Raw genomic sequence first — 17880 nt, 5'->3', positions numbered from 1 at the left:
AAGTATGATGTTCAACTCACTTTATATTTCCTATTCTTATCAGACAGTCAGCATGGTATAATGAAATCACGAAATTACAAGCCAGACAGACCTTGGTCCAAATACTGGCTAATCCAGGAGTTGACTTGGAGACTTTGGACAAAAGTCTCCAAGGTTATTACATTATTATGTAATAATCTTCCTGAGCTCCCATATCCTCAACACTACAGTGGGAGTAATAATACCCAATGGAGGAGTATCCTCAGGCTTACGAAGAGTTGGCCACTGTCTCACACTTAACTGTACTTAATCAATGATGTTGTCATTGTTATTGATAATTTTTAAAAATAAATAATTAGTAGTTGGGTTGAACATTTTATGGATATTATTCAATAAATTCAGCAAGTCTATTTATAAGCAATTAATAGGGAAACGAAGAAGAAAAAGGAAGTGGGTCAGAAAGAAGGAAAAAGGAAAACATTGAAACAAAGGTAGAAAGAATATCCAAAAGGCTTTCTCACTTTTTCTCCAACTTCATGTACATTTTCACTGTTTTCCATAACTGTTTCAAAATACATTTAAAATACTAGCTTCTCTCTCTCCCCAGCGTCTACTCATCCTTCAAAACTCCTATCTTGTATTCATCTGGCATGGCTAAAGGCACAGGTTCTAAGGTCAAATGCCTGAGTCTGAAATTGGTCTTGCATTTGTTAGGTATGACACTAAGCACGTTAACCTAGAGAAGTTTCCTTACTTGCAAAATGGAGATGTTTACAACATATGTCTCCCAAAAAGATTAAACTTATATAATGCATATAGTTTAACAGAATATTTGGCACACTATTACAGTTAAGTGGTAGCTGTTTTTATTATTATTCCAATCCATACTAATTTCTATCTACCCTACTCACTTGATTCGAGACTGTATTCTATCAAAATATTTTTTCATATTAAAAAATTTCCAAAACAGAGATACAACTTACAATCAGTATCTATTGTTGTGTCTTATTGTAATTTGCAGCATTCTTCTCAGTGGACAGAAGATAATGGTGCATCTAACAATCAATTACACAGTTATCAAGTCTAATTTGTATCACTGTCTATACATCTCACTTGTTTTCTCAACACACTTTTTTTTTCAGGGAAGAAAGCAAGTCAATATTTTATCATTCCCGGCATCTAGCAAAGCACTGTACATGTGCTGTGTTCTTAATAAATACCTGAGATTCACTGATTGGAAGAGAAAGAATGACTGACTGACTGGAAGTAGCAGAAAAGTTGGGAAAATGTTGCTAACAGACAACGAAGAGGAGACAGACAGAAAAAAGAGGGATAGAGGAAAAGAACTTGAAGGAAGTGCTAATCTAGGTCAGAGGTCTGTGAAAAAGAAAATTTAACCCAAATGACAAAAAGCCATTGAGGGAATTTAGCACAGTTGCAGCATACTAGATCAACACACAAAATTCAGTTACATTTCTATATACTAGCAATGAGCAATCTGAAAAAAGGAAATTAAGAAAACAATTTCTGTCTGGGCAAAATGGCTCAGGCCTATAATCCTAGCACTTTGGGAGGCAGAGGGAGGAGGCTCACTTGAAGCCAGGAGTTCAAGAGAAGCCTTGGCAACATAGAGAGACATTCTTTTTTTTTTCTTTTTTGAGACGAAGCCTCGCTGTGTCGTCTAGGCTGGAGCGCAATGGCACGCTTTCAGCTCACTGCAACCTCCAACTCCCAGGCTTGAGCAATTCTCCCACCTCAGCCTCCCGAGTAGCTGGGACTACAGGTGTGTGCTGCCACAACTGGCTGATTTTTATATTTTTAGTAAAGATGGGGTTTCACCAAGTTGGCCAGGCTGGTCTGGAGCTCCTGACCTCAAGTGATCTGCCCGCCTCAGCCTCCCAAAGTGCTAGGATTACAGATGTGAGCCAACCCACCTGGCCGAGACCCTGCCTAAAAAAAAAACAGAAAGAGAGAAAAAAAGAAAACAATTCTTTTTACAAAAGCATCAAAAAGAATGACATACTAAGGAATATATTTAACCAAGGAAGTGCAAAACTTATTATACACAGGATTAACAGAAATTAAAGAAGGAAGTAAATAAAAAGACACCCTGTGTTCATGAATTAGAAGGCTTAATATTTTGAAGATGGCAATACTTCCCAAAGCAATCTACAGATTCAATGCAATCCTTATCAAAATTCCAATGATTCTGCAAAAATGAAAAAGCTGATCCTAAAATCCATATGCAATTACAAGGGACCTCAAATGGCCAAAACAGTCTTGGAAAAAATAAATAAATAAATAAGTAACAAAGTTAGGGGACTCACATTTCCCAATTTTTCTTACCACAAACCTACAGTAACTAAAACAGCTGTGGTACTGGCATGAGGACTGACATATAAAAAAATGGAAGAAAACTAAGAGTTCAGAAACAAACCCACATATAAAGTGACTTTTGACAAGGGAACCAAGACTATTCAATGAAGAAAGAACAGTCTCTTCAACAAATGGTGCTGATAGAATGTAATAACCACATGTAAAAGAATGAAGTTGGACCTTTACCTCATACTATATCTAAAAATTAACCTAAAATTAATCAAAGACCTAAATACAAGAGGTAAAAGTCTAAAACTCTTAGAAGAAAATAAAGAGGTAAATTTTCTAAACCTTGGATTTGGTAATGGTTTCATAGCTATGACATCGAAAGTGCAAGGAACAAAAGAAAAAAGATAAACTGGACTTCAACAAAATTAAAAAACACTTGTGCATCAAAGGATATTCTCAAGAGAATGAAAAGACAATCCACAAAATGGAAGAAAATGTTTGCAAATTATATATCTAATAAAGGTCTAGCATCCAGAATATATAAAGAACTCATACATCTTGACAACACAAAAAATAACAATTTTTAAATGGAGAAAGGACTGGAAATATGATATGCAAATGACCAATGCGCATATGAAAAAATGCTAATCATTAGGGAAACAAATTAAAACTATAATGTGATATCACCTCACCACCATTACAATGGCTACTATCAGAAAAGCAGAAAATAAGTGTTGGCAAGAAAGTGGAGAAATCAGAAGCCTTGCGTGCTGTAGGCTGGAATATAAAATGGTGTAGCTGCTATGGAAAACAATATGGTTGTTCTAAAAAACTAAAATGAGAATTACCAAATGATCTAGTAATTCGTTTTCTGGGTACATACCCAGAAGAATTGGAAGCAGGGTCTTGAAGAGACTTTATTTGAACACCCATGTTCACTGTGGCATTATTCACAATAGCCAACAGATGGAAGCAATACAAGTATCCACCAATGGGGGAATGCACATATAAAATGTGGTATACATACACAATGAAATATATAATTCACCCTCCAAAAGGACGAAATTCTGACACATGCTACAACATGGATGAACCATGAGGACCTAAGCTAAGTGAAATAACCCAGTCACAAAAGAACAAATACTGCATAATTCCACTTACATGAGGTATCTAGAGTAGCCAAATTCATAGTAACAGAAAGCAGAAGGGTAGTTGCAGAGGTTGTGGGAAGAGAGAAGGGGGAAATGTTATTTAATAGATACACAGCTTCAGTTTTGTAAAATGAAGAGCATTCTGGAGACGGGTTGCACTACAACACGAATGTACTTAATGCTACCGAAGCTACACTTAAAAATGGGTAAGACAGGCCGGGCACGGTGTCTCACGCCTGTAATGCCAGCACTTTTGGAGGCCAAGGTGGGTGGATCACCTGAGGTCTGGAGTTCAAGACCAGCCTGGCCAACATGGCGGAACCCCATCTCCATTAAAAATACAAAAATTAGCCAGGCGTGGTGGTATGAGCCTGTGGTCCCAGCTACTTAGGAAGCTGAGACAGGAGAATCACTTGAACCCGGGAGGTGGAGGTGGCAGTGAGCCAAGATCACGCCACTGCACTCCAGCCTGGGCCACGGAGTGAGACTCCATCTCAAAAAAAGAAAAAGAGCAAGACAGTCCGGGAGCGGTGGCTCATGCCTGTAATCCCAGCACTTTGGGAGGCAGAGGCAGGTGGCTAGCTTGAAGTCAGGAGTTCAAGACCAGCCTGAGCAACATAGTGAAACCCCATCTCTACCATAAACACAAAAAATTTAGCCAAGTGGGGTGGCGGGCACCTGTAGTGGCAGCTACTTGGGGGGCTGAGGCAGGAGAATAGCTTGAACCTGGGAGGTCGAGGCTACAGTGAGCTGAGGTCATGCCACCATATTCCAGCCTGGGTGACAAAGTGAGACCCTGTCTCAAATAAAAAAAAAGTAAGTGACTGGGAGCAATGGCTCATGCCTGTAATCTCAGCAGTTTGGGAGGCCAAGGCAAGAGGATCACTTGAGGCCAAGAGTTCCAAGACCTGCCTGGGCAACGGAATGAGATCCTGTCTATACCAAACATCAAAATATTACCTGGATATGGTGGTGTGTGCCCGTAGTCTCAGCTAATCAGGAAGCTAAGGCAGGAGGATCACCTGAACCCAGGAGGTCGAGACTGCAGTGAGCTATGACTGCGTCACTGCACTACAGCCTAGGTGACAGAGTGTGATCCTATCTCTTAAATATATATACACACATGTATATATGGGTAAGAGGGTAAATTTTATGAGTATTTTACAATTAAAATATTAAAATTGCCAGGTGTGATGGCTCACGCATATAATTCCAGTGTGAGGCTGAGGTAGGTGGATCACTTGAGGTCAGCAGTTCAAGACTAGCCTGATCAACATGGCGAAACCCCATCTCTACTAAAAATACAAAAAAAAATAGCGGGGGTGGTGGTATGCACCCGTAATCCCAGCTACCCTGGAGGCTGAGGCAGGAGAATAGCTTGAACCCAGGAGGCGGAGGTTACAGTAAGTTGAGATAACTACAGCACTGCACTCCGGCCTGGACAACAGAGCGAGGCTTCATCTCAAAAAAAAAAAAAATAATTATTATTATTACTTATATATATACATATATAATTAAAATTTTTCTCAATGAGCAATGAAAGTGAACAGATATGTCTCTCAACAGCAAATCAGCACATGAAAAGATGCACATCATTAGTTGCTAGGAGAATCCAACAAGAAACCACAATGAGTTATCACTTAATACGCACTAGGTTTGTGGATATCAACAAACTGATTCTCAAGTTTACATGGGAAGGCAAAAGATCCAGAATAGCCAATACAATACTGAAAAACAAAGGTGGAAGACTGACACTACTGCACTTCAAAACATAAATAGTTATAGGAACCAAGACAGTGTGGTACTAAGCAAAGAACAGACAAATAGATCAATCGGAACAGAGAGGCCAGAAATAAACTCACGCAAATATAGTCAACTGGTCTTTGACAAAGGAGCAAAGGCAATTCAAAGGTGAAAGGATAGTCATTTCTTTTTTTTTTTTTTTTTGAGACGGAGTCTCGCTCTGTCGCCCAGGCTGGAGTGCAGTGGACGTATCTCAGCTTACTGCAAGCTCCACCTCCCGGGTTTACGCCATTCTCCTGCCTCAGCCTCCCGAGTAGCTGGGACTACAGGCGCTCGCCACCTCGCCTGGCTAGTTTTTTTTTGTATTTTTTAGTAGAGATGGGGTTTCACCGTGTTAGCTAGGATGGTCTCGATCTCCTGACCTCGTGATCCGCCCGTCTCAGCCTCCCAAAGTGCTGGGATTACAGGCTTGAGCCACCGCGCCCGGCCTTAAGGATAGTCATTTCAACAAATGGTGCTAGAACAACTGTATATTCACCCACATCAATACATCTATACACGAGCCTTACACTTCACAAAAATTAACTCAAAATGTATTACAGACCTAAACGTAAAACATAAAACTATAAAACTCCTAGAAAGTAACACAACATTAAGTTAGCCACGGGTTTGAAGACAACTTCTTAAATAAAACACCAGAAGCATAACCCATGAAAGAAATAACTGATAAGATGGATTTCATTAAAATTTAAAACTTCTGCTCTGCAAAAGACACTGCTGAAGAATGCGAAGACAAGCCACTGTCTGGAAGAAAACAGACGCAAAACACATACCTGATAAAGGACTTGTAACTAAAATATACAAAGAACTCTTAAACAAGTAAAAAAACTCAATTGTAAAAATGGGCAAAAAAGTGGGGGTGGGGCAAAAGATCTGAACACCTCACTGAATAAGATATGTAGATGGGAAGCATATGAAAAGATGCTCAACATCGTGTATCATTAGAGATCTGCAAAAAGTCGTATGTTACATGATCCCATTTACATGAGACATCCAGAATAGGTACAGATACAGAGACAGAAATCAGACGAGTGGTTGTCAGGGGCTGAGGGGATGGAGGGATGGAAAGCATAGGCATGAGGTCTCCTTTCGGGTGATGAAAATGTTCTGACACTAGATAAAGGTGATGGTTAATTGTATTTTCTAATTAACATTTCGTTCAATGATTACAATGAATGAATGAGGAAAAGATGGATATAGAGAAAAGGGGAAGAAAAAATAACGCTGCAAAGAGGGGCGGGAAAAAATCCCATAATCCCATCACAGAGAATAAGACAGAGGTAAAAACAGAAAAGGGAGATTCAACAGATTCTGAAAGAAGTGTTTCAGTAAACCACATTACTTAATCAACTATTTCAACCCATAATTATTAAGAATTTTCTTGGGAGGCTGAGGCTGGACCATCACTTGGGCCCAGGCGTTCGAGGCCAGCCTGTAGAGACAAAGCAATACCCCGTCTCTACAGAAAAACGTTTTTTGTTCTCTGGGTGCAGTAGAGTGTGCCTGTAGTCCCAGTTACTCGGGAGGCGGAGGCAGGAGGATCACCTGCACTCCAGCCTGGGTGACAGAGCAAAACCCTGCCTCTCTAAAAAAAAAAAAAAGGAAAGACAATTTTCTCCTTGCTAAACGAGCATCTTATCTGCTTTTTATGATCGAACCTCTGGTACCTACCACTGGTCCCCACTTTCCCCCTTGAATTCAGCTTTCTCCCTAGGAGCCCTCTCAGCTCCCAAGGCCTGCTTCTCCATTAGAGACATATTGAGAGCACAATGATTAGACCTAGAGAAGTACAATCTGGCGCTCACTGTACTTCTGCTATGGAGGCACCTTAGATAAAAAGTTAAAAGTAGTAACAGGATCTGGGGAAAGGAAGTAAAGATCCGACTACTTAGAGCTAGGTGCAAACTTTAAGGGAGAGAAGTAAGCCTTGTTTTTCTTACAGAATGAGTTGTCTAGTTCAACAGAAAGGGAAGAGAATCAAGACAAAATTCAGAGCAGAAGCTCTGGTCAGAAACAAACAATGGTGTTTAGCTGGAGCATAAGCATTCCCTTAGGAATTTAAGTGCAGTGGTAAGTGGATAGATAAAGCACAGAGTTAAGTGAAGTGAGGAATCCCTGACAACTTAATTCTGAGAGTAACTGTAATGAAAGGAGTTTGAGGGGATATTCTTTGGGCTACAGTGATGAGATGAAATGAAGCGCCAGGAACTGATATTATCAAACTCCATATTGTAAGATACCTCCTGCAAAGCACTTCCCCTGTCCACAGGATTTCTTACCGTATACACCGCCAGCAAAGCCAACTGGTTATAGGGGCGTCCATTCTTGGGAGCAATGTGCTGGGCCTTCAGGTACCAACTAGAACAGAAAAACAGTAAGAAAATGCTAGTTCCGGATTAGCTTTTTCCCAATTCATCCTGATAGCCCTAATACTTAAGATACAAGGTACAGTGTTAGATGTAACCCTGGAGAGGTAAGGCATGACTACAGGGACCAATAGGGACACCTGTAGAACACCCATATGGGAGGCAGCTCGAGTGGCCTAGTGTTCTTAGTAAGGCTTAGCTTAGAGCCACATAGGGAAGAGAAATAATGAAGTGGAGGTAAAAGTACCTGCGTGCTTTCCCATAGTTTGCGGTATCATTGGCTTGCTCCCGGTACCTAGCAATATCTCCTTGGCATATCATACATCGCTGGGCACTGATCAAGGCATACTTTACCTTCAGGAAAAACAATCAGTTAGTAGAAAAGCCAAGAAACACTAACTTCAACCCTCAAAGGACAGGGAAGGGGTGAAAATGACAATGTAGCACTGGTAAGGCACTAGCAGTCCTCCACAAAGTTTAAAGTTTTCAGCCTAAACCTGACTACCAAAAAGACAGTCAACAGTGTGACACAAAATTTACTGAGAAAGAGAAAGGGAGATTCTTGAGTCCCAGGCAAATGAAAGAAAACATTTCGATATTAGTAGTCAGGAGACCTGACTCTATGGAATAGTGTTTGATCTCAAGGAAGTCTTTGAGATGCTCTGGGACTCAGTTTCTTCATCTGAATGTAGAAATAACTATTCTATAGGGTACCTGGAGGAAATAAATGTAAAAATATTTTATAAACTATAAAGAGACATACAAATATGAAGACAATTGTTTACTCTGTTCTTTTTTCTCCCCCTAATAATTTCTGAGACAGAGTCTCACTCTGTTGCCCAGGCTGGAGTATAGCGGCGCGATCTCGGCTCACTGCAACCTCCACCTCCTGAGCCCAAGTGATTCTTGTGTCTCAGCCTCCTGAGTTCTGGGATGATAGGCATGCACCACCATGCCCAGCTAATTTTTGTATTTTTAATAGAGACAGGGTTTCACCATGTTGCTCAGGCTGGTCTCAAACTCCTGGCCTCAAGTGATCTGCCTGCCTCAGCCTCCCAAAGTGCTGCGATTACAGGCGTGAGCCATCACGCCCAGCCACCCTATTCTTTTTTTGCCATCATTACAGTTTTTCTTCAAACTGTTAATATCACAGAATTGTACCACGGCATTATATTACCTTCGCCTAAAACAATGAATCGTTTTATCAAACATTAACAACATGCCACACTGTGCAGTACTATATGTTTTCTCACTGATAGGCTTGGCATCTGTCACTCAGAAAACAGAGTAAACCAATCCCAAGACATATGCCCACCAAAATATCTCCCTAAGGAACACCACTTCACAGCACACAATATAATCCACTCCACTGCACACGGAAGAAATTAACATACCACTGAACAAAGAGTAAAGCTTCATTGAGAAGGAGATACTGACCCCTCAGGAAGGCACACTCACTAAGCAAACTAGCTACTGCACATTAACCTCCTACCTAGCATGTAACTCAAATTTGTATCTCAGCAAAGTTACATATCACTACATACCACATATCCCCTAAGTCCTAACTATTCCACAAATTCTATGAATGAACATCCCCAAAGGTGTTAAGAATCCTCTGTATTTAACCGATAAAGCACAAAGAGATTATGCCTCCAGATTGATTTTTGCATAATCTGAGATTATGCAGATTGATTTTTTTCAATCTGCACTGAATTGCCTCTGCCTAAAATGCCACCAAGCATGTGAGAGGAACTCAATAAACACTTTTTTTTTTTTTTTTTTGCGCGATAGAGTCTCACTTTGTTGCCCAGGCTAGAGTGCAATAACGCAGTCTTGGCTCACTGCAACCACTGCCTCCTGGGTTTAAGCGATTCCCCTGTCTCAGCCTCCTGAGTAGCTGGCACTACAGGCATGCACCACCACACCTGGCTAATTCTTGAATTTTTAGTAGAGATGGGGTTTTGCCATATTGGGCCAGGCTCATGTCAAACTCCTGACCTCAGGTGATCTGCCTGCCTTGGCCTCCCAAAGGGCTGGGATTAAGGAGTGAGCCACTGCGCCCAGCTAAAAACATTTGTCCATCAGTAAGAAAGCTTGTATGTAGTAATTTATCATAAGGAGCAAAAAGGCAAGAGGAAGCCACTGCTCCATAAATCACACTGCTTTCTGTAATGAATCTCTAACCTCTTCCTAAATATGCTCAAGTTTCCCATCTTAAAACAAAAACTGACCAGGCATGGTACAGAAGGAAAAAAAAAAAAACGAAAAACAAAGAAGAAAAAAATCTTCTCTTAGAACTCTATGTTCTTTCAGCTGTCTTCCCTCCTTGCCTTCACAGCCAAGATGCTTAAAAGAATGGTCTATATTACTCTCTCGCAATCTCTACTGCTTTATCCCTCTTCGCTACAATCTGGCTTCCAGTCTCCCCAACTAAATTAACTCTTGATAAGTTCATCCAATCCAATGGACACTTTTTAGTCATCTTATCATTTGACAGCTCCATTGCACTTGACAATTTTACCTACCCCCACCTTGAAATGTAACCCCCATCTCTTGCCAGTCTTCCCAGTACCCCAACTTTCGCCTCAACCACCACCTATATCATGATGACTCATGATCTGTAACACCAGCCCAGCTTTCTCCTGACCTCCAGAGAGACCACAATATTCATTTGTTCAAGTTCCTGCAACACACACACTTCCACCTAAGCATATCCAAACCTGAATCAATCTCTTCCTTTACAGCCACTCCCCTGGACTACCAGCTGGGAGATGATTCAGACTCTCCACGCCTCCAATCTCATCCATCCCTCATACCAAATCAGTCAACACTTCCATTCTATTTCTTTTCTTTCCAATCTGTCTTCTCTTTCCCATCTCCACGACCTCTATCTGAGTTCAGACCTACAACCTGACTCCTCTATCTCCACTCTCCTCCAACTCCCATCCAAACTCACCAATCTGCCCAAGTGACCGGTTCTAAGAAAAAACCTACCTTATCCATTTACTAAAAAAGCAATTAATGGTTCCCCGGAGCTTTCAGAATGAAGTCCAAACTCTTTGGCACAGCAGATGAGAGCTTATGACCTAGTCACTTCCCCCTTCGTTAGCCCTTCCACCTGCGATAGCCCCTCCACACTACAAACACCAGCACACTGAACTTCCTGTACTTTCCCAACAATGCCTGTTTCTCTTTTGCTGGACCCTCTATCTAAACTGCTCCTCCCATCTGCAAACCCCTAGTCATGTTTCAAAACTCAGCTTGACAATCTCCACGAAGCCTTCCTTGGCCCCACCAGGCTAAGTTAGATTCACTTCTCTCTATGGCCCTTCAACACTCTATACCGGGGTCCCCAACCCTCAGGCTGCAGACTGGTACCAGTCTCTGGTCTGAGCGGTGGGCGGGCTAGCACATAAACATATCCAAACCTGAACCAATCTCTTCCTTTACAGCCACTCCCCTGGACTACCAGCCACACCATCTGAACCCTACCTCCTGTCAGATCAGCGGTGGTATTAGGTCTCACAGGTGCGCAAACCCTATTGCGAACTAAGCATGTGAGGGACTTAGGCTATGCACTCTTTATGAGAATCTAATGCCCCCACATCCCCATCCATGGAAAAACTGTCTTCCACGAAACCAGTCCCTAGCACCAAAAAGGCTAGAGACTAGCCAGGCCCAGTGGCTCATGCCTGCAATCTCAGCACTTTGGGAGGCTGAGGTGGGTGGATCACCAAAGGTCAAAAGTTCAAGACCAGCCTGGGCAACATGATGAAACCCCATCCTACAAAACATACAAAAATTAGCCAGGCTTGGCGGTGGGCACCTGTAATCCCAGCTACTCGGGAGACTGACACAGCAGAACTGCTTAAACCTGAGAGGCAGAGGTTGAAGGTTGCAGTGAGCCGAGATCACACCACTGCGCTCCAGCCTGGGTGACAAGAATGAAACTCCATCTCAAAAAAGGGAAAAAAATAAAATAAAGAAAGAAGGCAGGCTGGGGAGCACTGCTATATGCCACTACCATAGTACACATGACACCACAACTGCTGGTTTAATCTATCTGCCCCGCACTGAACTATACCTTTCATTCTTTTATCCTCAACACCCAGTAGAGTCTCTAGCACATAACACTAGATAAATGCTTACTAAATGAATGAAAATTTTAAGATAAATAAAGAAGGTAGCTTACTGTCTTGCGTAATGGCTTGCTGCGAATGGCAAGACCATCCATGTAGTCTTCCAGTTTGAACTTGTAAGTAACCTGCAGCTTCTGAAGCAAACTATCAAAGAAGTCACTACCCTATAAAAAGAAAAAAAGAAATTACTGAATTAACCTATTCTGATCCAACCTATCCACCAAAAACCGGGGCAGACAACCCTTTCACAGTTCTGCTAATGTTCAGATATCCTATGAAAAGGGAGACATGCATAATATTTAGTGGCCACCAATTTGAGCGCAGGACAAATTCAGTCTAAGCCTTCTTCAAAGATATGAACACATGCACACACACACACACTCTCTCTCTCCACACAAACACAAACACAAACACAAACACATATATACACATTTTCATTCTCTCTCTTTTAGGCCAAGGCATTCAGAAAGCTTTCAACCTCAAAACTCCAATTGTCAGTAATTTACGGTCCCAAGGAAGCAACTGGAGTAGTGTAGGCTCAGAACCCAAGAAAAGGGCATAGTTTTTTTGTCGATATTCTGTTCTAAAAGACGGTATTTCAGGTAGTAAAAATCCATCATAACTACAGAATGCTGAAGCCTTTACCCCGAGGACAAAAAGATGACAGTTTACCTCATCCAAGAGCTCCAAAAGTCTGTTCCGAATCTGTTCTGGGTTCTCAACATTCGGATCCTTGACAAGTTGCCTGAACTTCTCAATCACCTGATAGAAAGCATTCTTCCACAGGATCTGATCCACATTCTGATTATCAGAGAACTCAATATCTAATAGAATACAGCGCTCATATAGCTGCAGCAGTTCAGCTCTGGAATAAAATACATGCAACTTCCAGCTCCAAATATACCATAGAAAGGGCTAGACCCAAGTTTTGAGATTCCAGCAAATTAACCACCTCCCTTGGCAGGAAATCAAAACTGTGACCAGGTAGGCATACTACTCTCTCTGGTTTCCAGTCTGCAGAGCAGAACGTCATTCTAAAGATACTTGTGTCTAGGAAAATAGTTTTTTCCCATATGTCTTCACCTAAATTTAACAACTGAAGTAAGATCTTCACTGCAAGCTATATGCTGTTCATTTCTTGACATTCTAGAAAGTCTTTTTACATTTCAAGATTCCATGATCCCTTAAAGATAATTTTTTCTTAAAGAAAAAGTAGGATGCATAATCTTTTCTAAGACTAGAAAATAAAACTTCTGTTCTGTTTCCAACTGTCCTTCCCTTACAAAGGGAAAAGGAGATAATACCCAGCGGCTTAGCTAAAAAGTTTCTACCTTCCTCAGCCATAGGAATCTATACACCTCCAGCTGATCCCCATTTCCCTCCAGCCAGAATAGAACACATCATACCTGAGTTGCGCCATCTTCTCCAGGCCCTCTGGACTGATGCGGTCCCTGGAGAGCAGGTTGCTGAGCTGCAGCTCCTGGTTGTCAGCCACCCGGAGAAGCCTGTGCAGCTCCTGTTGCTGCAGGTTCCTCATGTGCTGCTCCACCTCCTCGGGACTCATGGTGCTGGCAGGTAGAGGGCTACATACATACTGTCCTGATGGAGTCGGGTAGCCTGGGTAGTAAGGCCCTGGGTACACACCATTTGTAGGGCCCACGGGGTACTGCAGAGGGTTATAGCCCGTATAGGGATACTGGGAGGCAGGGCCTGGTGTCCGGGGGTAATAATAGGGGTTGTCAGAGTTTTGAAACTTATAGTAAGATGCTTGAGCCTGGCGTGAGTCACCCCAAGACGTAGGACTGATTTCATCATCGGTGTCCAAGAAATGCAGCTGGGGCGCCTGAGTCTTCAGAGCAGGTTTCTGATCAGGATTGTTGGGGTCCCACAACCGGCGTGTGGTGCCTCCACGGCCCCAACTCCGAGGTCCCTTACCACCAGATCCAAACAAAAGCCGAGGCCCCGAAGGTGCGGACTCTGGAGAGCCTGCTGAACTGACAGATAGGGTGGTATGGGCAGGCAGAATCAGAATGCCACGACCACGACCCCGAAGTTCTTGTTTCGGGTTTTTGGACTCCTGCTTCTCAGAGCCTTTGCCCCCACTGCTGAAGCCTTTGTCAGGCTTTCCTCTATCCACATCATCCCTGGCTGACTTCACCACGGGAGACTCTTTGTTCATGGCTTCCGCATCAAAAGTGACACGAAGAGTGCCTCGATTTTCTTTACCATTGCTTTTCTGCTCACCCTCCCCACGGCCAGACCAGTTTCTTTCTAAATGTTTCTTCCTTTCTGAACTTCTCCTGGGTCCTAATCCATCAGGCTCATCAATTCTGTCCTCATCTAAGGAATCGGTTGAGGACACAGACACTTGCTTCTTCAGTCGTGGCCTCTCCTTGGTCCTATCCTGTCGGCGGCGGCGACATCCATTATCAGTCAGGCCAGCTCCCTCAGCGCTGTTGTTGCTGCCAGCTGAGCTGGTACTGCACGTGCGGTAGCGATTCCTTCGTTTGTCTGACCGGGAGTAGCGCTTTGCAGAACCTGGCTTCCCCTGGGCCGGGTCATCATTGGTTTTCCTCATCCCCTCCCCTTTTTCAGTCCTCTTTCCTTTTTCTCCCTTTGCAGCCCTTACTCTGTCACCACCTGGGTTCTTTTCTGTCTCAGCCCTGTCTGGTTTATTCACAACTTCCTCTTTCGCAGTATTTCCCCTACACTCATCTTCCTCTACTCTCAGTTGCTCTACCTGGTTGAGGATTTCTTCCTCCTCCACCCGACTGGCTGATTCTTTGCTAACAGTCTGCAAACGTCGTCCAGGCTGATAGATCTGCAGGTCTGGCTTCTTTGTTCTTTTGATAATTTTGAGACTACGATCCTCTTGTCCAGCAGTCCTAGGAAAGGATTCTTGTCCCCGATTATTTTCTGGGTCTATAGGACCATTCTGCTGTTGGCTGTTCAGTTCCTTACAGACATCTTTAACGGGCTGAGTACCGTTTTCAACAGCAGAGGAATCTCGGTTATTAACGATTTCATCTTTGAATTCCTCACTCCCAGAGGGTTCCTTGATTTTGGGCTTGTTCCTTAGCCGAGAAAGGCCAGGCTTATAGATTTCCAGATCTGGACGCCTGTTATCTTTGCGTGGCCTGGCCTCCTTTAATTCCTTCATGTTTTCTGTTATGTTGGGGAGAGAGTTTGGGAGGGAAAGGTAGAAGATAAGCATAAAGAAGGAAGGAGGGGGAAAGACTGTCATTCTGGTTAAGTAACAAAAAAAAGTCAAGCAAGAATTACACATCCAAATGCTAATATTGGTAGGCAAGGAAGGACATTTCTGTAGAAGGAGAAATTCTGGGTTTACAACACTTGTTCAACAATTCACAAGGCTAAGGACCTAATTGCGTTGGTGCTACCTACACTTGGGTGAGGGAAATGGGGGAACCCATCTCCTTATGTGTTACCCCAGTCATATTCAGAAATCCAAGACCCCAAACTACCTCATTATTGTCAGAACAAAAGATCTCTACAACCTTTTCATATAGAGCGAGCCTGTGAATCCACCTCAGCTTTTTCTTCTGCCTTTAACTTTTTTCCTGGGTGGCTAAGTTCTTCTAACATAACAGCAGGGGGAAAAAGTAAAAAAGGAGAAAAAGGGGGGTATTATAACAATCATCAGTCCTGGATATCTCTGGAGAAAAAAAATGCGACTCTCGACTTTAAACTTGACCAGGACAATTCTCTTCTTCAGGATACCAATTACCAAATAACATACCTGCTGGTAAATTAAACAGTAAGCAGTTCCTTCCACATTCTTCAACTTCACCGATCCTCACCAACTCACCGAGAGTAGCTCGCAGAGTTACCAAACTACTGCTCAGACTATCGTACTAGAATACTGACACTAACTGCTACTGTGATGATGGAATTATGATTAGAAAAAAGTTCCATAAGGGAACTTTCCCTGGATGCTGATGGAAAGATTGTGACATACTCTCAAAATACCAAGAACTGGGAACTCAAGAATTAAGAATAATACAGGACCTTAGAAACCACTCTCGGCCAGGAGCAGTGGCTCACGCCTGTAATCCCAGCACTTTGGGAGGCCAAGGCGGGCAGATCATGAGGTCAGCAGATCGAGACCATCCTGGCTAACACGGTGAAACCCCATCTCTACTAATAACACAAAAAATTAGCCGGGCATGGTGGCGAGTGCCTGTAGTCCCAGCTACTTGGGAGGCTGAGGCAGGAGTATGGCGTGAGCCCGGGAGGTGGAGCTTGCAGTGAGCCCAGATCACACCACTGCACTGCAGGCTGGGCGACAGAGCGAGAGACTCCATCTCAAAAAAAAGAAAAAAAAAAAAAAGAAACCACTCTCTGAGCTCCATGAAATTACTGAACAGCAAGTATAACAAGATAACAAGTATAACAAGCAAATATCTGGATTTTTTTTTAAGTATCTATTACCATTGTCAAAAGTAACCACTAAACATTTCAGTGGAAAAGTGACAGAATTCGTGAGAATGTTATTAAGTACACAAATGGAATGCTATATAAAATCCAAGCATAGGCCAGGTGCAGTGGCTCACGCCTATAATCCCAGCACTTTGGGAGGCTGAGGCGGGAGGGCTGCTTGAGGCCAGGAGTTCAAGATCAGCATGGGCAACATGGCAAAACCCTGTCTCTATAAAACATACAAAAAATAGCCAGGTGTTGTGGTGCAGGTCTGTAATTCCAGCTACTGGGAAGGCTAAGGTGGGAGGATCACTTGAGCACAGGAGGTGGAGGCTACGGTGAGCTGAGATCCCTCCACTGCACTCCAGCCTGGACAAAAGAGTGAGATCCTACCTCAAAAAAATAATAACAATAGACCGGGCACGGCGACTCATGCCTGTAATCCCAGCACTTTGGGAGGCCGAGAGAGGCGGATCACGAGGTCAGGAGGCGGTCGGATCACGAGGTCAGGAGATCGAGACCATCCTGGCTAACAAGGTGAAACCCCGTCTCTACTAAAAATACAAAAAATTAGCCGGGCGTGGTGGCGGGCGCCTGTAGTCCCAGCTACTCCGGAGGCTGTCAGGAGAGTGGTGTGAACTCGGGAGGCGGAGGTTGCAGTGAGCCGAAATCGCGCCACTGTACTCCAGCCTGGGCGACAAAGCGAGGCTCCGTCTCGAAAAATAATAATAACAATAAACACGTTTTTAATCCTAGTATTGCTCTCTAAACATAAATGCAAACAAGCCCACAGGAATCATATGCTCTAGCACGTACATTTACTTGTTGTAGATGTAACAAAACGGGAAAAAAAGAGACTGAGGTTTAGCATAGTGCTTCACTATTGAAAAAAGAGACTCAGGTTTAGGCAAGTGCTTCACTATTTTCAGAAGTTTAAAAGGCAGGTTCATGAAGTATCCACAAAGATAAAGCAGTTTAACCCAAGAATACCTCACCCTCGGCATTCTGTAACTTGGTCGGGGGGTGGAGGAGGAATGGGGAGAGCTCTTCCTACTACTTTCTAGAGCAGCAGGAGAAAACAGCCTTAACCATCCAATTCTCTTAATCAACAAAAACCAATTTCACAGACTGGCCGCAAACCTAGAGAAGCCACCTATCACAGCTAGCATTCTACACAACTCTATTGCCTAACGCCGGGGAGGTGAGACACTTAGAATCTTTCTTACTTTCCTGACGTGGCTGGAGGCTCGAAATTAACTTGCAAACTGAGCATTCTCTCTAATAAAAACTGCTCCCACACATGCCAGGGCCAAACCCGAGTAGTCAGAGGTCCCGGATCCCTCCAATGGCGCAGCTTTCGGCAGCCTGTCTTGGGGGGGAAAAGTTCAGCAAGGAAGTCGCAGGCTGTTAAACCTTTCTCCCCAAATCCTTCTCTCCGACGCTAAAGCGGTGGCCGGGGCAGGCCCGCGGAGGGCGGCCTGGAGAGCGATACGCCCGGGGCCTCCACCAGACCCCACTCCTTTCCGTGTCTCCCGACGCCTGGGAATCCGCGGGTGGGTCTGAGAGGGCTGGGGCAAAGGGGAACAGTCACCTTCGCGGCGAAAAAGAGGGTGGAGGCAGGAATTCGGGCCAGGCTCTCCCGGAGCCGGCCGGGACTGGCCGAGCCCGACCCCGCAC

General features: G+C 43.5%; 1 protein-coding gene across 1 annotated transcript in view; it reads right to left on the bottom strand.

The window, feature by feature from the left end:
• The window catches only part of SMG6 (SMG6 nonsense mediated mRNA decay factor), a 247894-nt gene extending 230014 nt beyond the window's left edge, over window positions 1-17880 (bottom strand). Inside the window, 7 exon segments of the mRNA XM_011987266.1 lie at window positions 1544-1630; window positions 7538-7616; window positions 7872-7978; window positions 11817-11927; window positions 12436-12628; window positions 13170-14928; window positions 17430-17880. Coding sequence (XP_011842656.1) covers window positions 1544-1630; window positions 7538-7616; window positions 7872-7978; window positions 11817-11927; window positions 12436-12628; window positions 13170-14923 — 2331 coding nt within the window. The 5' untranslated portion in view covers window positions 14924-14928; window positions 17430-17880.

This window comes from Mandrillus leucophaeus, unplaced genomic scaffold (genome assembly GCF_000951045.1).
Source record: "Mandrillus leucophaeus isolate KB7577 unplaced genomic scaffold, Mleu.le_1.0 Scaffold306, whole genome shotgun sequence".
NCBI lineage: Eukaryota > Metazoa > Chordata > Mammalia > Primates > Cercopithecidae > Mandrillus > Mandrillus leucophaeus.
The sequence above is the reverse complement of the archived record's forward strand: the minus strand, read 5'-3'. Positions and strand labels throughout refer to the sequence as shown.